This window comes from Galeopterus variegatus, unplaced genomic scaffold (assembly GCF_000696425.1).
Source record: "Galeopterus variegatus unplaced genomic scaffold, G_variegatus-3.0.2 Scaffold2637, whole genome shotgun sequence".
Lineage (NCBI taxonomy): Eukaryota > Metazoa > Chordata > Mammalia > Dermoptera > Cynocephalidae > Galeopterus > Galeopterus variegatus.
This window is the reverse complement of record NW_007728748.1, coordinates 59,832-82,936: the sequence shown is the minus strand read 5'-3', so window position 1 is coordinate 82,936 and position 23,105 is coordinate 59,832. Positions and strand designations below refer to the sequence as shown.

General features: G+C 34.2%; 1 protein-coding gene across 1 annotated transcript in view; it reads left to right on the top strand.

Moving 5' to 3' along the window:
- LOC103598491 (cubilin-like) overlaps positions 1–23,105 on the top strand; it is a gene marked incomplete at its 3' end in the record, with an annotated part of 124,254 nt that overhangs the window by 45,046 nt on the left and 56,103 nt on the right. Inside the window, exons 18-22 of the mRNA XM_008582489.1 lie at positions 3,664–3,808; positions 4,033–4,211; positions 6,846–7,011; positions 7,384–7,600; positions 10,021–10,151. Of these exons, the coding sequence (XP_008580711.1) occupies positions 3,664–3,808; positions 4,033–4,211; positions 6,846–7,011; positions 7,384–7,600; positions 10,021–10,151 (838 nt within the window). The remainder of the gene's footprint in view (positions 1–3,663; positions 3,809–4,032; positions 4,212–6,845; positions 7,012–7,383; positions 7,601–10,020; positions 10,152–23,105) is intronic.

The window sequence follows — 23,105 nt, the reverse complement described above, 5'->3', positions numbered from 1 at the left end:
TAGAGCATTTGATGAATTTTATTTTAGTATCTCTTTCAAAAGGGTTGTGGTTAGAGTATTGCCACATCTGGGATCCAGGGAGAATACAGGCTTTCAGAATTAATACGGTTTCACTTCCACACAGAGAGAGAAATACAGCCAAAATCAATTGCACCTTCTAGGTTTAGGGCCCTTGAGTCCTATAAGTTCCTCTTAAAACATTTGGACTGCAGCTGCCTTTGTCCTTGCTAAAGTCCTTGAATTTCATTAGCTGGAGCCCAGGGGAATGGCCCACTTGAGCTTGCTCTGATGCAGTTTGGCTGTTTTTCTTCCCTCTTGTCATCTTCTAATGGGCAAAATAGAAAAGAGAGACTACAATCTTAAAAGAGCCAAATGGAACCCTGGAGGATTAGAGAACAGGATGATATCTTACTCTATGTTTCAAGCTTTCTGCTTTTCAAGAACTATAATATGTCTGCATTTCTAACAAATATTGAACCAGCATTCCACACCTTAAAATTAATTGATCATCAAGAAATTTGTCAAATACCTATTTGCAAAGTTCTTTGTTAGATGCTGAAGGGGGTACAGAAAGTTTCTCTTCACTCAGAGATTTGCTGTTTGGGTAGGGAGAAATTTAGCATAACTTTACAACAATGTGTGAAATTTGTGTTACAGATGTAAGAGCTCCGAGAAAGGAACTGGTATAAGCCTGAGTCAGTGGAGAGGCATGTGATGTTTTATGTCAGTGGAAGACTATCATATGGCTGAACCATAACTTATTTAATCACCCCCCTATTATTAGACCTTTAGAATAGATTCAATTCTTGTGATTATGGATCATACTTTGATATGGAGCCACGTGTGTCTTTGCCTACATCTTAAATATCCTTTTGATCGAGTGTTAGAAGGGGGGTACTCCTGGTACATATTGTCGAATTATTTTCCAGTAATTTATGCTTCCACCAGTTATGGATGAGAGTAACCGTGTCACCATGTCCCCATCAGCTTTGAAGATCATACTGTTAAACTCTTCCCTTTCTTACCTGCTCCTCTTGGCCTACATAATTCCTACTCATCCTTCAAGTCTCAGTTTAAAGGTTATTCTTGTTGAGAAGTATTCCATAATCCCCTGGTGAGTTTAGAGTCTTTGGTTAAGCCAGTGGTTCTCTATATTTTAAGACCCTTTCACTATTCTGAATTAAAAGCCATTGATGATATAACCTCATTATACACATTATATTAAAAGAAAGTTGTAAGCATAACATTAAGGAGAAATAAAAGTAAAGTAACAAAATAAAATCCCATTCATTTCAGTATGTGAAAAGCCTAGGCAAGTTGCACATGAAGATAAAATGAAGTAGTCAGTTGTTTGTATCCTAAATTGCTGTGAATGCCACAGTATAAACGCACGATGACATGGCTATGTGGATTGGTGACTAATTTTTCTGAAATGGTGACTAACTGCCAGATTTTCAGGAGCGAAAAAGAAGACTCTTTTGATTTACACTGTACTTGTAAATCCTGGGAAATTCAATGAGTATTAAAATTGTGCAAAAATACTTTGTGTTTAATATGTAAAATAAAGCTAGATTTCGTACTTACTAACAGAACTTTCACCTGTACAGAATAACAGCACATCGCACAGGACTTAGGAGAATTTCCACATTTCAGACTGCCTTGTGTCTTTGGTCCCTACCCACTAAATGTTAATAGTGGCCCACCATCATTGTGATAATAATTAATATGAACACAAAAAAATGACCTCACAAAGTTTCCAAATGCCTAACTGTCGTACCTACTGAACCATTGGTAAAGTAATAATGAAGCTCCCTGCACCTCCCAAACATCACCTCATCATGCTTTTAAAATAATGTTCTTGCCTGTTCTATGTTCCCATGAGCAATGACTGTCTCTCACAGTGTTATTGCCAGCACAGGTGAATGAATTAATATGTGGATGGCTAGATCTTCCAGAATAATGTTATAGAACAGGAGTAAAATGTATATCCATTGAATAATTCCTGGTTCTGGTGAGAAGCCTCTGGTGTTTCCCCTTTAAAAAGGTTAAGAATAATAAGAGCTATCCTATAGTCAACCTTTTCTATTACCAGACATTCTGCTAAGGAATTCACACTATCATTTCTATTTGCTTCAACAATTCCATGAGCTAGGCTTAGATGTAGAAACTTGCTCAAGTTTATTAAGTGAGGAGGTTTGTAACTGACAGAGATGAGATTTGAATCTAGGCCCATAGACTGTGTTCATGGCCACTACACTATAAGATATTGGCTACTGATTTAGAACACGTAGTCCTTATTATATAATGGAAACTTTCTTTTTCTTCTTACTTTCTAAGAGTTTTGCTTTTAATAAATCAGGAAAGATCACAAACATTTTGGGAATTTATGGAGCTATCATATGGTATATTTTATTGGATCTATTGATGAGGTTAATTTGTAATTTATAATTTATAATTTTCCTTGTATTACTGTTATTCCCATATTTGATTTGGGATATAAAGCTAACAATGGACTCTGAATTCATTTTTTTAGAACTGTGTTTAGGATTTTCATGTCTATATTAATGGGTGAGATCAGTCCATAGCTTTCATTTCCATTACCTATGTTGGGATTTGGCAACAGAGTTCTGAGAAAAGTTGTTTGGGAATTGTTGCTTGTTTGAGGATGCCTTAGAATAAATTATATATGTGAATGATCTGTTCTTTAAAAGTTTAAAAGAACTTACCAGGTGGACCATCTTCTAGGAGTTTTCTTTCTTTAAAGGGGTGGGTAAGTAATGATTTGATGACATTTTCAATTTTATTCATAGCTTATGTGTATTCAGATTTTTTTATTCTTCTTGAGATGATTTTAGTAATCTATATTTTTGGAAATAACCCATTTTAAACATTCAAATATATTAGCATAGAGTTGTACATAGAACTATCATATTAAAAAAATTCTTAGTATCTGTGTGTTTGTAGCAACTTTGTCATTTTTAATTTTGTGTATTTGTGCTTATTTTGTTTTCTTTATTAGACTCACCAGAGATTTGACTTTTATATCCCCATCCCCCAACCTCCCTCAAAAAAAAAAGTTCTTGAATGTATTTATGAACTCTACTTTCTTTTGTATTTTATTTACCTGGTTTTGCTTTTATTTTTACTTTGTTCTTCCACATTTTGATGTTTTTTTCTAATTTTTTAAGTTGACTTTTTAGCTTCTGTCTTTTTCTTTCTCTATCTCTCTCTTTTTCTTTCATCTACCTTTCTGTCTTTTTTCTTTCAATAATAAAAACAGTTTTTAGTCTATGACTTCCTTTGATTATAGATTTGGCCAAAACTTACATATTTTGATAAGTAATATTCTCATTTATTGTTGTTTTCTAAGTAGTTCAAAATCGTATATTTATTTCCTCTTTGACATTGTAGCAATTAGGGAAACATCTTTAAAATTCTTATGCTTTGGGATTTTACTGGCTTAAAATTTTATCAGTATTTAGTTTTATCGCATTTTGATAAAAAATGACCCAATGACTACTTTAAAAAATAATACAAATATATAACCAAAATTAGATTATCACTAATTTTGAGTCTGCCATTTTCTCATCTCCAAAAATTGCCAGTACTGTCAAGGTAATTTTATTGATTAGGATTACAGATTGATTTTATTTCTCTCTTTAGGTTCGAGATTATCAAACCTTACTTGGGAAAGTCTGTGGCAATGAAACTCTCTCTCACTTTAAATCCATTACTAATGTTATCTGGATAAGGCTTAAATTGGATGCTTTTGTTGAAAAAGCTAGTTTCAGAGCTGTTTATCAAGTCGGTAAGGAAACTTATACTTAATTTTTTAATTCCAAATTTGCCTGATTGTAACATTTTAATTTCTTGGGATAATTTAGTCGTTTTATGTTCTCAAGTATCGAGGAAAATATTCTCATAGAAATGTCACATTCCATTATCTCCTTAGTCAGAATTAGATTTCACAATAAAAATGAGGGCAAAAATTATTTTCTCTGGACAAACATACTATCATTTTAATATTTACAGCTTGTGGGGGTGAATTAACTGGAGAAGGGGTCATTCGCTCACCTTTTTATCCAAATGTGTATCCTGGAGAAAGGATCTGTACATGGACCATCCACCAACCCCAAGGTCAAGTAGTTCTTCTCAACTTCACTGCCTTTGAAATTGGAAGTTCTGCTCACTGTGATACAGATTATATCGAGGTAAGAGTAAAAGAAAAAAAAAATCTGTGAATATTGGATTTGGTTATATGCTATTAAAGATATATCATGTTACCCTCAAATCAATGACTTAAACAGAAGTCGTCTGTACTGACCAATATCTCTAATGAATGTAGAAGCATAATCTTCAACAAAATACTAGCTAACTGAATCCGACCAACAAAGAGAATTAGACAGGATGACCAAGTGGGATTTATCTCAGAAATTGTAGGCTAGCATAACATTCAAAAAATAATGTAATACATGGTGTTAATAAAATAAAGGACAAAATTCACACAATCACCTCAATAGATGCAGAAAAAGCATTAGATGAAATCCAACACCCTTAATGATAAAAACACTCATCAAACTAGCAATAGAAGATAATTTCCTTAATCTGATAAAGGGCATCTGTAAAAAATCCACATATAACATCACATTTAATGATGAAACACCAAATGCTTTGCCCCTATGATCAGTACAAAGACAAAGCTATCTGTTCGCACCACTTCTATTTAACATTTTAGTGGAAATTCTAGCTAGAGCAATTAAGCAATTTTAAATTAAATTAAATTAAGCAAGGAAAAGAAGAAAAGGCAACCAGAATGGAAAGGAAAGAGAAAACTATCTCTATTCACAGATAACATGATCTTGTATGTGGAAAATCATAAAGAATCCACATATTAAAAAAAAAACTATTAGAACTAATAAACAATTTAGCAAGTTGAAGGTTATAAGATCAAAATATAAAAATCATTTTTTCTGTACACTAACAATTTGAAAATGAAATCAAGGAATCAATTCCATTTACAATAGAATTAAAAACAGTAAGAGTTAAGGAATACACTTTTTAAAAAGTGCAAAACATGTACTCTGAACACTATAAAAGATCACTGATGGAAATTCATAAAGACCTACATAAATGGAAAGACATCTCATGTTCATGGATTAGAAGACTTAATATGAAGTATTAATATTAATAGTAGATGGCAATACTCCCGAAATTGATCTAAAGACTCAATTTAATTCTTATCAAAATCCCAGCTGATGCTTTTGCAGAAATTCACAAGCTGACTAAAATTCATATGAAAATGCAAGGGAACCAAAATAAACAAAGTAATCTTGAAAAAGAACAAAGTAGGAGGACTCAAACTTCCTGATTTCAAAACATAGAATAAAGCTACATACAGTGTGTATTGTAGTAAGGGTATAAATATAGATCAATGAAACAAAATTTAAATTTCAGAAATAAACTGATACTTTTATGGATGATTGATTTATAAAAAGGGTGTCAAGACATATCAATGGAGAAAATAGTTTTTTCAATAAATGTTGCTGAATACTCGTATGCAAAATTATGATGTCGAACCCCTTCCTTATACCATACACAAAAATTAACTAAAAACGGATTAAAGACCTCAGTGGGGGGACTAAAACCATAAAACTCTTAGAAGAAAACAGGAGTAAATATTTGTGACCTTGGGTTAGGCAAATCCTTCTTAAATATGACATGAAATGCACACAAAACAAAAGGAAAAAATAGAAATTGGATTTTGTCAAAATTAAAAACAAATAACCTGATTTAAAAAATGGGCAAAGGGTATGAATAAATAGTTCTTCAAAGAAAACATTTGAGCGGACAATAAGCATGTGAAAAATGCTTGACATCATTAGTCATCAGGGAAACACAAATCAAAACCACAGTGTGATTCCACTGCATACCCACTGGGATGGCTGTAATCAAAAAGTCAGATAATAACAAATGTTGGCAAGGAAGTGCAGAAATTGGAATGCTTATTTACTGCTGGTTGGAATGTGAAATGGTGCAGCCACTTTGGAAAATAGTTGGCTGTTCCTCAAAAAGTTAAACAGAGTTACCATCTGATCCACCAATTCTACTCTTAGGTATATACTCAATGGGGAATGAAAATACATGTCCACACAAAAATTTGTACATGAATATGCCTACAAACATTATTTATATTAGTATGTGCAAATAGTAAATACAATCATTATTCATAATTTAAAAAGTAAAAACAACTTAAATATCCATCAACTGATGAATGGATAAATAAAATGTGGTATGTCTATACAAATAAATATTATATGGCATTAAAAAGGAATGAAATAAAGATATGTGCTAGATTAACTTTGAAAACGTTATACCTGTACTACCTGAAAGAAGACAGTCATAAAAGACAACATATTGCATCATTCTGCGTGTTTAATATGTCCAGAATATGCAATCTTTAGAGACAGAAAGCAGATTAGTGGCTGCTTGGGGCTCCAGTTTTGGGGAATGGGGAGCTAATGGGCCTGGAGGTTTTTTTTGAGGTGACTAAGATATTCTAAAATGTATTCTCAAATTGATTTTTACTATCTTAATACAAACATATCAGAAATAATTATTCTTAAAGCAGTTTTCCAAAATAGATATTTAACAAAATAAGCTAGGATATGTCTTTTTTACTTTCTTTTTTTTTTTTTTTTTTTTTACTTTAGATTGGTAGCAGTTCCATTTTGGGTTCTTCTGACAATAAAAAGTACTGTGGCGAAGACATACCTTCATTTATAACATCTGTGTACAATTTTCTTTTTTTTTTTTTTTTTTTTTTTTTTTTTTTTTTTTTACTTTAGATTGGTAGCAGTTCCATTTTGGGTTCTTCTGACAATAAAAAGTACTGTGGCGAAGACATACCTTCATTTATAACATCTGTGTACAATTTTCTTTATGTCACATTTGTGAAAAGTTCATCTAGTGAAAATCATGGTTTCATGGCTAAGTTCAGTCCTGAGGATTTGGGTAAGAGACAGTCCCTTTCTCCTCTCCTTGGGTTTATTTCAGAATAAGTGCATACTGGAAATAAATTATTATATAATAATCATCTACATTGTGAAAAATTTTAAAGTACACTCAAAGGCATAGAATATATGTACATTATATATTCTTTGAGGGTTTGTAGTTTTATATATATGTTCTAATCAACACTGATATGTGTTGATAGTTAATTGTTACCTATTAATAAGAGATAAATTAGGTTATCTTAAGTGGCATATAAGGAACATTTTTCTTTTAGAGTTTTTAAGAGGTGATAATCAGATTATTTTATTTTGAAATCCAGATTGCTTATTAATTACTTGTTTTGATAATTATTATGATTTTTTATTTCAACAGCCTGTGGAAAAATTCTTACAGAGTCAACAGGAATCATTCAAACTCCAGGCCATCCAAATATCTACCCCCATGGTGTCAACTGTACCTGGCATATATTAGTCCAACCTGGCTACCTGATTCATTTGGAGTTTGAAACATTTCATCTGGAGTTTCATTACAATTGCACAGATGACTACCTGGAAATTTATGACACTGACTCTGGGACATCTCTTGGGAGGTGAGGTTATTTTGTTTTTGTTTTTCAACACAAAAATGTCCTGCTTTCTTGCTTTCCTGCTTCAGTGAGGAATGTTAAAATTCACAATGTGGTGCTATAAAAACTATGTGACTTCATCATGCTTCTCAGTCATCATTTTCTACATTGCTACTCCATAGACTTGGCATTTAGTAGTTAAGTTTTGGCATACATATATGTCAAGCCATCAAAATCAAAATAATGCACATATTCCTCACTTCCAAAACTTTCTTCCTGCCCATTGTAATTCCTCACTTCTGCCCTTCACCCTCACCCATAGGAAACCACTAATCTGCACCCTGTCACTGAAGATTAGTTTGCATATTCTGGAATTGTATAAATGGAATCATACTCTATTTACTCTTTGTATGACTTTTCTCAATCAGCATATTTTTTTTGTCGAGCTTTATGGATCTGAGGGTTTGTAGGTTTATCAAATTTCAATCACTTTGGCTATTAGTTCTTGAAATATTTTTTTTTCTGTCTCTCTTCCCCTTTGGGAACTTTGATTGCATGTGGATTAGGCCACTTGAAGTTGTTTCACAACTCACTGACACTCTATTCTTTTGATTTTGAGTCTCTGTGTGTTTCATTTTGGAAAGTTTTTATTACTATGTTTTCAAGATCACTAATCTTTTCTTCTGCAATGTTTAATCTGCTATTAATCCTACCAATTATGTTTTCTCATTTTTGACATTGTAGTTTCATTTCTAGTTCAATTTGGGTCATCTTATATATATTTTATATGTCTGCACATTATTTTTTTCTCTAGCTTCTTAAATCTATGGCATACAGTTTATAATTATTTTAATGTCTTTGTCTGCTAATTCAATCATCTGTATCATCTCTTGCTATGATTTTGATTGATTTTTCCTCTCATTATGAGTTATGCTTTTCTGCTTCTATCTATGCCTGGCAATATTTGATAGGATGCCAGACATTTTCAAAATTATGTTTTTGGACACTGGACATTAACATATTCCTATAATTATTCTTGAGCTTCATTCTGGAATTCAGTTAAATTATGTGGAAACAGTTTGGTTCTTTAAACTCATTTGTTTCCTGTCCCTGAAGGAGTATCGTCGTTCACTGCTTGAGACCCAGTGTCTTGAGAGCCATTGTTTTATATATTTTGTTCAGTTTTTAGTTGTTTCAGGTAAAAGTTTAAATCCAGCCCCTGTTATTATATCCTTGTTGGAAATGGAAGTCTCTTGATTATTTTTATTATTTCTTCTTGCATTTTATTTTCCTTTTTCTCATTCACTTTTTAAACATCTTCTAATTTATCTAATCTTTCATCTTTTTAACTTTCTTTTACTTATCCACTGCACCACACATAATTTTTGCTGAATGGCACAAACTATACTGATCTTGCCCATATTTGGTAGACATGGGTATGTGCAGAGACATTTAAAATATTAATGAACTCATCTGCATTTTAATCAAGATATTGAATCTTTTTAAACACTGAAGTGGTATTAAATACCCAACTTTCTTTCTTTTTCTCCCTTAGCAATTAACACATCCATTTCCCACATTCAACACCTCCTCTCATTTGGGCTTCTATATGTTTTTTTCTCTGTCATTCCACTTGGTTAATTTTACCAAGTGTGCTTTGATTTGAGATTTCTATTTTCTAGTCACTTCTTACAAGTTTCTTTCTAGATAAAAGTCTGTGGCATGATGTCATTTATTACAACTCTACTTTTAGCATTAATAGAATAGTTTTCCTGAGTTAACTTGCTTTTGTTCAGAAAAAAATGTGGCAGGGTTTAGTAATTAAACTCTTACCTCTGCATGTGCTGGCTGTTTGAAGACAATCAATTCCACCTATATAGGGATTACTAGTCCAGGCATTGTTTTAAGTGCTTTATATACAGTGTATTAACTCATCACATTCTCAAAACAACTCTATAAAGTGGGTACTATCATCATCCCTAGTTTAGAGATAGGGAAACTGAGGCAAAGAGATTGAGTGATCTACCCAAAGTCATAATACTTCTAAGTGATAGAGCTGACTCTAGAGTCTGTGCTCTGTGAGTTTATGATATGTTGCTTCCCTTCATTGTGTAAATTTATTACATTTCTATCAACAAGTTCATTAATATGCTCTACGGCAATCTAGTGTAACTTGCACTTTCTAATTTCATTAAACTTCTCAGACATGACAAGTCACACAGCCACACACACACAAAACCATTTCAGGGAAGTGCTCATGAACAAGATGATCTTTAGCAATTTCGTAAATATTTTTGCCTAAAATGTATTTGTTTTTTAAGGTTGATAGAAGGTAGATAACAAAACCCATTACCATATTTACATGTCCTAATTTTTGATACATCACTTCACATGTACTAAATGTTTTTATACCTATGTTTCTGTTGTTTTTTGGTCTGGAATAGATACTGTGGAAAATCGATCCCGCCTTCTCTGACCAGCAGTGCTAACTCATTAACGCTGATATTTGTGGCTGACTCTGACCTTGCTTATGAAGGCTTTTCAATAAACTATAAAGCAATTGATGCATCAACAGGTAACAAAACATCAGGGTATACTTGGCTTCATGTACTGAATTACAAAACAGTACTGACATCTAACATACGATGAAAGTACTTTATCCCCAAGCCTGTGGCACACAACGACAGTTGTATTTGGAATAAAATGTAGTGGCTTAAATACCTTCCTTACTAAAAACAGAGTAATGATTAGAAAAGAGTATTGTAATATAAAAATATAGAATTAATATAGAATTTTAATATAAAATTAATATAAAATTTTCTAATTTTGATATTTGTACTCTGGTTTTGTAAGAGAATGTTTTTGTTCTTGGAAAAAAAATGTACTGAAGTTTCTAAAGGTAAAGACACATAATATCTTCAAATTACTCTGAAGTGGTTCAGATAGTAAGTGAGTAAGAGAGAGAGAGTCAGAGAGAGAGGGTGAGAGAGAATGATAAAACAACGGGGGCAAAATACAAATAAGCAGTAAATCTGGGTAAAAGGAATTTGGGAGCTCATTCTTGCAACTTTTTGCAAGTTTAAAATTCTATCAGAATAAAAAGTTAGCAAGGAGACTGAATACTTATTTTAAGAAATCAGAAAAAAGACAACATATAAAAATGAGAAACTACTGCATGGAAACCTAGGGCAGAAAATAGAAGCTTTTTTGGCAAATATATACATTTCTAAATTTGACCTAATAAAATTAACCTTTTTACCATTTATTCTTTTATTGTATTTTACTTATTACTTAACTTCTTATTATTACTACTCTCTTTCCAAGTGTACAGTAGAAAACAAATACGTTTATAGGCAGAGTCTTCGAGATAATGTGTGAACTAGAGATGTCCCCAGCGCGCAAAGCCTATGAGATTTATGAGGATGTCAGGTTTCAATGGGCTCATGTTCCACCGGGGATGTGTACCTTTTTAGAGAACCTGGGCTTTCCTTCTTCATCATATTTAGGAAGATACTGTTACTGAACCGAATGGAGTTTGTTTGCCTGCTCGCAACAGAAAGGCAAACACTGAAGCATGGGTCTTTTCAGTAGAGAAAAAGGTTTATTCACAAGATGACCAAGTGAGAAGACAAGGGGTATTTCTCAAACCCACTTTGTCCATTGCGAGAGCGATGCTATACTTATGGGGCAACAGTCAGGAGTGGGACGAGGGTCTGCCCAGTGCGCGCCTCTGTAGGTGCAGAAAACGGTGGGAACAGGAGTCGTTTTTTTTCGGACATTCGCGCAGGCGCAGTAGAGAGGTCCGCCGGCCCAACCTTCCTAGCCTGCTCTGTGTTTGGCTAAGGCAACTCCAAGGATCCTGAAAAACGCCCTTAGACACACTGTTAGAAGTCACAACTCATGACTTCTACAACGTAGGGATTATCTGAAAAAAGGCAGATAGAAAAAAACAGAAGGAGAGGTTAGTTATGGAATTTTACAGAAAGAACGATCGATTTAAATAGGGAATAAATTTTAGCTGAAAATCCGCGGTTACTTATCATCGGGTGTAGGTCCCTAACAGGCATATGACGACTGTGCTTCCCAAGCACTGCTCAGCGTCTGGATTGCCCCAGAAGCCTGGTGCCATTCACTGAACTCCCTTTAGAAAGGACTGGAAGCTTTTCCTGTGCTGGGATGTGCTCCCTCTGACACAGTCTTGCATCCAGAGATCCCCAAATACTCATCTTTTGAAGGCCCCACTCCCCCAAAATAAATAAAATTTAAAGTATCCCCTTCAGAATCCCTACACAATTTCTCATTTGTTTCTCCTTCAGAGAGGCTGCCCACTACTCTTCATTTGAGGCAAAATTGGTGTTCTCTACAGTAGTTCAAGTTCTGTGCTTTGGAAACTTGGCTTTAGATTTCTCCAGAATCCTCAGTGTGAGAGAATCATACTTTTGTCTTTCTGGTGGGACCCTCTCTAAGAGACAGTTCATTATCCAGTCAAAGCTCATGGGAAATCGAATCCTCAGGAATCATAATAGGTTATGTCCTGCGATTGACACATCCATTAAACTTTGTTCAGGTAGTTAACATGCAATGACCAAAATTGGTTTCTCAAGAAATTTGAGTGTGTGCACAATTTTCCACACTTTCGTAGTTTTATGTTTGGCCCCAAGCCACACTGAATATTAGATTAGGATTTGAAGCAAGTCATTTGTACTTTCTGGGCCACTGTTTTCTCATCTGTAAAATTAAGGGATTGGATTTGATGATCTTTGAGATGTCTTCTGGCTCAAATCACCTATGAACGTAATTTTAATTTACTGCATGAATAAACTAGCTGTATCTTAGATAATGTATAATGAATGTAAGGAGGGCCTCCTGAAAATACCATGGAAATCCTTATAACAATATGCAAGTAAGACATGTCTCTGTAAAACAGCTCTGCTGTAACTCTACTAGCTTGTAAAGCAATATTTAGTGCAGAAAGAACCAAGAGCAATCGAAATTCTGGCAGGGAACATGTTAAATTTTAATTTAAAAAAAAAGTTTCAGAAAGATAAAATACAGATGAAATAAAAATGAGTCAAGAAAAGGGATAGAAGCAAACTGGATGGAAAAAGAAAGTGATAATGAGAGCAGAAGAAAAAGCAAGTGACAAAAGAGAGGGGGACACTGAAGTGGCAAACTCAGAGGATTCTCCAACCTGCTTCCCTGAGTGATAATCATTATTTGGCCTCTGTTTGGTTCAGACACGGTGCAAATCACAGATGAGTAAGTGTTCACTTTCTGTCCCTTGGCTGAGTCTGGCTGGTTACTGTGCACATGCCTTTTGCTGGATCATTCTAAGTAGCAATCAGATGATTGGATCCAGGAAGCCATTCGGCACCTTTAACTTATAATTCTGGAGCCTGCCACAGTTTCCCATAGATCAGGCCTTGAGCGACTGGCTCTCATGAGCTGTTGAGGGAGGGCCCTTCAGTGTTTCTCTGGGGGCCTGAGTGGGGATTGGGCTGGTGACGCCAGGCAATGGGCAGGCCCTCCAAGGCAGCTGAGTGAGAGCAAGCTACTGACTTGAAAATACGAATGTGTTGGGACTCTTTCTTTTCTGTTGTGATCTTATTTCAGATATTTTCTGCAGAATAAAATAGTTTTAGGGAAAAGTGTCAATGGATGTTTAATCATTGGCCATCATCCTATTTTATTGCTTTAGCAGAAGTTATTTTCAGAGCAATAATGATGGCATTGGGTGGTTGATTTCTAGCTCCTCGGCTGAACGGTTATGAGTTTCCCTGCTGAAGTCTTTCCTGTCTTCATCTGATAAAGGTTAAGTTTCCGGATTTGAATTCAGTTACTTTTCCGTCTGTAGTTTGTGCCATGTGGCTGGCTATGATGTCAACCCCTAAATATCTGTTTGCGAGGAAAGAGATCGGCTTCTTGTCATTACTTTGACTCACTGCCTTATCACTTTGTTTCTGCCTTTCTCCAGATGTGCCTGAGGAAATAGAAAGGAAAAAATTAGCAAGTAAAATACTCGTGTCAAAACTTCTAAAAATGTGGAATAGAATAGAAAAGAACAGAATAGAAAGTATTAGAGTTTATCATACAAAGTTAGGTGTCACTTCATGAAACCTGTTTGTATCTATGTGTATGTGCATGGCTGATGTAAATGTATTTTTTTATGATATGTCAAGAAAATTAGAAACACAAATCTAGTCCAATTACCTTAATTTTTAAATGAGGGAGATAGCAGTCTAGAAGGTTGAATTTATGCCCCCAAGAATACACAGCTAGTTTGTTTGGAAGCCTGACTAAACAATGAGATCCAACATGTAATTCATTTCCTTTGCCGTATCTGGATTAGCTCTTGGAAATGTTCTAGATGAACTACACATGGTATGATGGTAACATTCTATTCAGAGCTACAGTAGAACTGTGGTGGACTTTTCATATTTTCTGCAAAGTGAAGAGCTTTACAGCTGTTTAGGGAAATGACCAGAAATGATCATAACCACATCAATGTAGGGTTAAAGGTGAGCCCTACTGGACTTTCCCAACTTCCTTATTCCCAACGCAGAGTTCCCGCCCACCTCCCACTAGATGTTTAGTGTTGTTCTTCATCAGACATCCTGCAATGAGCCCAGAAAAGATATGTGGGAGAGTGAAGTTAAGAAATGGTGACCAGAAGGGCCAAAGAGTGTTTCTTTAAAAGAAATGGGTTGAGAGAGTTCTGTTTCTATTTTAGAACTTTGATCTGGTTGGGCAGCATTGTCAAACTCTAGGGTTCATAAAAAACTTGGGGCAGGTGGGATTTTCTTGTTACCAATTCAGGTATCAGGGCTAGGATCTAGGTTGCATTTTTACCAAATAATTCAAATGGTTGTAATGAAACTTTGTTTTTGTAGTTCATCTAAGACTTGGAAAGTCAACTTAGGACATAAATTGCTATAGAATTACAATGGTGGTGTAAAGATGGATTGGACAGTAACCATGCATGAAGGAAAGCACTATTCATGATACACTGAAAGGGGAGGCTGGAGGGGCAATCAGAAGTCTTGGTTGTAGTTCCAGCCTTGATACTAACTTGGAGTACTTCGGGCAACTTACAAGCCTCTCTGATTCTTTTTATCCTTTTTTTCTTTATTTTCTGCTATGAGATATTTAGATATTTTCACTCTGGAAAAGATCTTTCAGTATGTCCATTAATCTTTTAAAGATTTACCTTCATATTGGTTAGAGTTTTCTTATATTTTTGTATATATGGGTTTCCCAGCACTTCCCAGCTCAGTTCATTTATCTTATTTATTGTATTTCTCACTCTCTAGAATGGAAATGCTGACTGCAATGCTTAATGGTGATATTCCTAGTTGCCTACTTGTCTTCATTCTTAAACTGACATTTCCTGCTTAGAAAAACCAGGGATTGTTAAAGAGCACATGATTTGGAAAGGGAGGACTTGAGTTTAAATTTTATCTTGGCCGTGTCAGAACTAAGTGATTTTCAGAACTTAATCTTCAGGAGTCTTAAATCCCTTATCTGCTTGTATTAGTCAATTTCTGTTGCTTTTAACAAAATACATGGAACTGAGTATTTTGTAAAGAAAACTAAATTTATTGCTTACAGTTTCTGAGGCTTGGAAGTCCAAAGTGCATCAGGTACTGGTGACAGTGACCCAGGGGTCTCACATTGCAAGATGGTGGAAGCAGAGAGAGCAAGAGACAGACTCCTTTTAAAGCCCTCAGAACCACGACCATGACCATCATTTTTAACCCATTCACTACTGCACGGTCCTACAATCCAATCACCTCTTCAAGGCTCCACCTTTCATTTACCATAATAGGATTTCCCATCCTTTTAACAGTCATAGTGGGGGCTAAGTTTCTAGTACATAAAACTTGGGGGACACAATTCAAGCTTCAACTAGTTTTGGGAGGACATAATTCAGTCCACTACACTGCTCCTCTCTAAAAAGTGGGGAAAATAATTCCTGGTTGTCTTGCAAAGTTGGTGCTATAGGGTTAAAGATGATTTGTTCCCTCTGAAACCCATGTCGAAATTTGATTCCCAGTTAAGGGGGGTTGAGAGGTGGTGGGACCTTTAAGTGGTGTTTGGATCATGAGGGTTTTGTGCCCCCTTGATGGGATTAAATCTTGTGTCTGGGTTAAATCTTTTGGGAGTGAGTGAGCTCTCGCTTTGGGGGCACTGGATTAGTTACTGCGAGTGTGGGTTGCTATAAAGCAAGGCTGCCCCTTGTGTTTTGTCTCTTTCACATGCCTTGCTTGCCCTTCTGCTTTTCCTCCATATCACAATGCAACATGAAAGTCTTCACCAGAGGCTGCCACCATGCCCTTGGACTTCCCAGGCTCCAGAAATGTGAGCCAAATAAACTTCTGTTCTTTATCAATTATCCAGTCTCAGGTATTCTGTTATAGCAACAGAAAACAGACTAAGACAGTTGTACACTACAACTATTTAGTTTTTACTTAAAAATAAACAAATAATTAAAAATAATTTTTTTTTTTTGTCTTTTGTCTTTTTTTTCCATGTCCGGCAACGGATTGCAACCCTCAGTGCTGCCCCTGTACCGGACCGGGGACCGGCAACGGGATTGCAACCCTTGGCGTTGCTCCCGCGCCTCGCTCAGCCAGTGAGCGGGAACCGGTCTGTATGTGGGATCCAAACCCTCGGGCGGGAGCGCCGCCGCGCTTCCCAAGCGGCGCACTATCCAGTGTGCCACCGGGCCGGCCCCTAAATGAGACCTTTAATGTAAAAATTACTTTATAGTTGTAAAGGACCATGACTTTGCCAGACTTAAAATATGATTACTGATTTTCAAGCACAATTTGATATAGTTGCTTTGCCTGTATTTGTATTCATTTGAATTGGTCATCTATGAAGGAAAAGCAAAAGGAATAATTTTGATCACCTAGCAGTGAATTACAGCAAAATGTTGAGTTTGGTTAGGAAGGCTTCTTTTTTCCTAAGGGAAAATTGAACCTGTAATTATATCTTCTCTCCAGTCTTCACTTTGAAGAATGTTAAACCAAATATACCAATAGAAGCAGATGATGATTTTTAGGTTGGTTATTTATTTAGCACCTATCTAGAAAATATGAGTCATATGGATTCATTCAAAAACCAGAGAGACATAACTGATTTCAGAAAGCAAAGCCTATAGATTGGCACTTAATGTACTTGGATAATCACATAAGTTACTCCACAAGGCAGAGCAGAGAGGTGCTGGTGCATTTATCCATAATCTAGGGTTTTGTTTTGCAATACATTCTTCTATACACAGGATCAGTTTATGCTGTACTTGTGCCTCAAATCTTATGGAACTGATCTAGTCTTTGCTTTGTGGGTTGGAAGATTAACCATGTTTCTGAATTTCCTCTTTGAAAATGAGTCAAATGCTACGTTACAAAAACATTTGAAAATGTTTAGTGGAGGCAGAGATATATTGTGAATTTCAGAAAAATTCTAGTTTTGTGATTTTATGGTGGTCCACAGAGAGAGGATGTTTATGTATTTTCTTTTTTCTTTCTTCACTGTTTTTTTTTTTTTTTTTTTTTTGGTCAGAAAAATATGAGTCCTGCCAACAGTTGTCTTTGATCTTCAGAGATATGTTTTTCTATTGCTAGTTCAGTTGTATATAGGAGATGGAAAAAATGTACTTTTCTTCTTTATCTCTTTGAAAATGTTCTTAAACCATAATAAAAGGCCAACTGCTATTGAACATAAATTTTCCTTTGGCAATGTAAGATAGAACAAAGGCATAGACACATTTTTATGTTTGCATTTTGTATTGATGTAATAAGCATCGTGGCAACATATAAATATCCTTTTATGGGAACACATTCAAATTTAATTATTTGTGCTTTGTTGCAAAGCACAAGAGAAAGCCAAAGATTAGCAGAAATATTTCTCAATATTAATATTATTCTATAAAAAGCCATTTATACTCTCAAGGGAAGAAACCTGAACATGTACAGACTTCTTCAGTGTTAGGTAAGAAAGAGTTTTTAACCTTTCAAGAAATAGATATGTTAAATTCTGAAAACTATTATTATTCTCTCTATAAGATTAACTATTTGAACCTCATAAAACTGCAAATTTTAATATTAAATATTCTATTATTTATGGGCCAGCCCGGTGGCGCACTGGAGAGTGCGCCGCTTGGGAGCGCGGCGGCGCTCCCGCCGAGGGTTCGGATCCCATGTGGAGACCGGTTCCCGCTCACTGGCTGAGCGTGGTGCGGGCGCAACGCTGAGGGTTGCGATCCCATTGCCAGTCCCCGGTATGGGCACGACACCAAGGGTTGCGATCCCGTTACCGGCCAGTAAAAAAAAAGACAAAAAAGGAAAAAAATAAAAAATATATTCTATTATTTAATATTTGTATCAGGGTGGTCTCCTCAAATATAGTATTTTATTTCTCTGTTTTAATTTTATTTATTTTTACTAGATAACAGAATTATTTATTGGATTTCCTCTAGACAACTCAACCTGTCTTTGCACAGAACTTTCAACTTTTAATATAACAGATTTTTATTCTATACTTTCATAAAGTAAAATTCATCCATAATTTTCACAAATGTATACACCCATTTAACCACTTCTTCTTTTTTTTTTTTTCCTTTTTTGTCTTTTTTCGTGACCGGTAATGGGATCGCAACCCTCGGTGTCACGCCCGCACCATGCTCAACCAGTGAGCGGACTGGTCTCTACATGGGATCTGAACCCTCAGCGGAAGCACCGCCCTCTACCGAGTGTGCCACCAGGCCAGCCCCATTTAACCACTTCTATCATCTCAGAAAGTATCCTAGTGTCTCTTTGGTCAGTTTATTCCACATCCTCCATCTCAGCAACTATAGACCTGATTCCTATCCATATAGATTGGTTTTAACTGTTTGAAAGGCAAGTATGAATGAAAACACATACAATATGTACCCTTTTGTATCTGGCTTCTTTAGTTTAGCATAATGTATCTGAAGTTTTTTCATGTTGAATTTATTAGTAGTTCTTTTCACTGCTGAATAGCCTTCCATTGCATGGATATACCATAATTTGGTTATCATGCACCTGTTAGATAGTTGGGTTTTTTGCAGTTTATAGCTCTTAGGAAGAAAAGTTGCTATGAACATTGAGGTACACGTATTTTGTGGACTTATCAGTTCTCTTGACAGAATGCCTGGGAATAGAATTTCTGGGTCATGTGATAATAGTATACCTAAATTTATGAGAAACTGCCAAACTTTTTTCCAATGTGGTTGTGCCATTTTATACTCCCACCTACATAAGTGAGAATTCCACTTTTTCCACATCTTTGCCAGTCCTTGGTATTATCAGTCTTTTCATTTTTAGGCTCTACTGGTTGCCTCATAGTATCTCATTGTGATTTTAATTTGCATTTCCCTGACAACTAATAGTGCTAAGAACCTTTTCACATGCTTTTTTGACAGTTTTATATTTTCTTTCGTGAGGTGTCTATTAAAATCATTTTGCTTATTTTTGTTTGTGTTGTATGTTTTCTTATTATTGAGTTATGTGCTATATAGTTTGGATACAAGTTATGTCGTTCGTGAGACAAATATATTGCAAATATGATTTTCTTCCTGTGTGTGTGGCTAAACTTTTCTTTTTCTTAATGGTATCTTTTGAAGAGCAGAAGTGTCCAATGTATCTTCTTTTTTTTTCCTTTTATGGCTAATGGTTTTTGTATCTTGTCTAAGAAGTGTTTGCCTACCAAAGCTTATGAGTATTTCCCCATCCTTCCTTCTAGAAGTTTTATAGTTTAATGTTTTATATTTATGTCTATAATCCATTTTGAATTAATTTTTCTATAGGGTGTGAATTATGTATCCAAGTTTGTTTGTTTAGCAAATGGTATTTAATTTCCCAAGCACATTCTTTTAAAAAATTCTGCTCTCCCCCCACCTCCCACTGGATTTTCTTTGCTTTGTTGTTGAAATCAATTGTTCATGTTTATGCATGGATCTGCTTCTGGAATCTCTATTCTATCACATTGATGTCTTAATATTACATAGTTTTATAATGTATCTTAAAATTTGGAAGTGTAAAATCTCCAGATTTGTACTTCATTTCCAAAATTGTTTTGACTGTCCTAGGTCGTTTGCATTTCCATATACATTTTACTTATTTTTTTATTTATTATCTTTTATTTAAATAATTGATTGTACATATCTGTAGGTTACAGCATTAAATATCTGTACTTTTGTACAATATGTGATGCTCAAATCAGGATGATTATTATATTCAGTATTACATTACATGTAATCATTTGGAGGACGCTTTTCTAATGTCAAACCCATCTTGCATTCCTGGGATAAACTCCACTTGCTTCTCATGTATTCTAATTTTTATATATACCTGGAATTGTGCTCAAATTGTGTTATGGATTTTTGCATCTATTTGTGAGATATATTGATTTGTAGTTTCTTTGTTATATCTTTGTCTGGTCATGGTATAAGAGTAATACTGGTCTTATAAAATAAGTTAGGAAGTGTCTTCTCCTCCTCTATTTTCTGAGTTTGTGGAATACAAACAACTCCTTAATCATTTGATAGAATTTCACCAATGAATTTATTTGAGCCTGCAGTTTTCTTTGTAGAAAGGCTTTAAATTACAACTATAATTTCTTCAATTAGTAGCGACTATTGAGGCTTTCTATTTCTTCTTGGGTAAGTTATGGGAATTTGTGCAATTAAAAGAATTGTCTATTTTATCTCTGGTGTCAAATTTAATTGTATGATTTTCCATAGCAGTCTCTTTCTATTCTTTTAATGTCTGAAGATTCTGTAGTGACACCCCTCTTTCCATTCTGGAAATTGTAATTTGTGTTCTTTCTCCTTTTTTACTTTGATGATTTTTGCAAGAATCCTATTGATTTCAGTAATTTTTTCAGAGAACTAATTTTAGCATTGTTAATTTTCTGTGTTGCTATTCCAATTTCTATTTCATTGATTTCTGTTCTTTTCTATGTTATTTCTTCTCTTTTACTTAATGGTTTAGTTTGCTTTTCTTTTTCTAGTTTCTATGGGTGAAAATAAACTAACTTTGTTTTCTTATAGAGATTTTATGTATATGCCTTTAAGCACTTCTTCAATTCATCTTCCAAATTTTGATTTGTTGCATTTTTCATTTGCTTTCAGTTCAAAGTATTTTCTAATTCTTTTGCGATTTCTTCTTTGATCTATGTATTATGTATTTACAAATCTATTATTTAATTTCCAAGTATTGGCAGATTTTCAAGACATCTTATTGATTTATAGTTCAATTTCATTGTGCTTAGAAAATATATCTTATAAGATTTTATTTGTTTAAAATTAAAATATTCAAAACTTGTGTTATAGTCTAGCATGTGGTCTGTTTTTGTGCACATTTTATGTGCACTTGAAAACACTATGTAGTCTGTTGTTATTAAGTGTAATGTTCTTTAATTGTCAATTAGTTTAAGGTGTATCGGTCAGATTTTCTCTACCTTCATTGATTTTTATCTACTTATTTTATTTTTTTATTTAGTTACTGAGAGAAAGGTACTGAAATCTCCATTCATAATCATGGGTTTGCTTTTTTTTCTGAAATTTTACCTTTCCACTTTCCTTCGTGTATTTTAAAACTATTATTTATTGCATACGCATTTAGGATTATTATGCTTTACTGATTAATTTTCCACTTCATGACTACGAAATGTGTCTTTACAAAGCTAGTAATACTCTCTTTCTTGAAGTCACTTTTGTTTGATATTATTACAGCAATTTCAGTGTTCTTATATTTAATATTCATGTGGTATATCTTTATCCATTCTTTTACTTTCAACCTATTGATGTCATTATATATAATGTGTGTATATTATAAATAGCATACGATTGGATCCTGTGTTTTCACCCAGTTTAATAATAACTGTGTTTTAGCTGAAGTCTTTAGACCATTTATAATTAATATAATTATTAATATGGTTGGATTTAGTATACCATCATGACGTTTGTTTTTCATTTGTTTCTTCTTCTGTTACTACTTTCCTGTCTTCTTTATGGTTTACAGAATATTTTAAGTATTACATTCTAATTCCTTCATTGAATTTTTAATGATAGCTCTTTTTTCATGTGTTTGCTCTAGGACTAACAATGTGCATTCTTAACTTATCCACAAGTTTGCTTAGAGTTAATAGGCTACTGCTTTGCGCTTCATAACTGACACTTAATCCCCTTCCCACTTGACAAATGTAGTAATCTCATAATAGTATAATTCCATCTAACTGTCCTTCTTTGTGCTATTTTAGTTATATCTTTTACTTCTGCTTATTACAAACTCTACCTTTTATTTTTGCTTTAGATCATTAGCTCTCTTTTAAAAAGATAAAGAGAAGAAAGCCTAATCTTTATCTAATTATTTACCATTCCCATTGTTCTTCATTTCCATGTGGTATCATTTCCTTTTGGCCTGATGGACATTGTTATTATATCATAGGGTACAGATCTTCTAGTAACAAATTATCTCAGCTACTGCTAGTCTGAATATGTCGCACTATTATTTTAAAAAACATTGTTGCTATATATTTAGATCTTTTCTCCCTCCTGCCAACATTTTAAAGATGTATTCCATATTCCTCTTGGTGCTGTTGTTTCTGATTAGAAGCCAGCTATCATTAATATCGTGGTTTCCCCACATGTGATGTGTCCTTTTTCTCTGGCTTCTTTAATTAATTTTTCTTGTTTTTGTTTTCCAATATTTGACTCTGATGTGCCCAAGTGTGATTTTCTTTTAAGTCTTCTTCTGTTATGGATTGACTAAACTCCTGTATTTAATTTAAGTAGATGTTTTTCATCAAATTTGGGAGAATTTCAGCCACTATATTCTCTGGTTTTTGTTGTGTGGTCTTTTTTTTTTTTTAACCCATTTTCATTTTCTTTTCCTTCTGGATCTCTAACTATATGTGTGTTAACCTATTATTTTTTCCAGGTTTCTGAGTATCTGCCTATTTTTCTGCAATTGTTTCCTTTTTCCTCTTTGTTCTTTGGTTTAAATACTTTCTATTGATACATCTGCATGTTTGCTGACCATTTTTCCTTCTACCTTCAATTACTATTAAACCCATCATGAGTTTTTAAGTTCAGTAACTGTACTTTTAAATTATAGAATTTCCATTTTTTTAATAATAATTTCTTTTTTTCCCCCCTGCCAACATTTTCTATCTCTTCACTCATTGGGACTATGTTTCTCTTTAAGTCTTTGAGCATATTATAAAAAGCTGCTTTAAAGTCTTTCCTAAATCTAACACCTGAGCCATCTTTGAATTACAAAATAACATTTATTCTGGAGTATGACCACATTTTTCTTGACTTTTGACCACATAGTTTTCTTGACTTGATTAATATTTTCCCATTTTTAAACATTAATAGTAATTTTTTAGTTTTATACTGGACATGGTAAATGATATGTTGTAGATATTCCAGATTCTCTTGTCTTCCTCCAAAGCTTATTGGCAGTTCAATATCTGGCTGATTACCTTGTACTTGCACAGA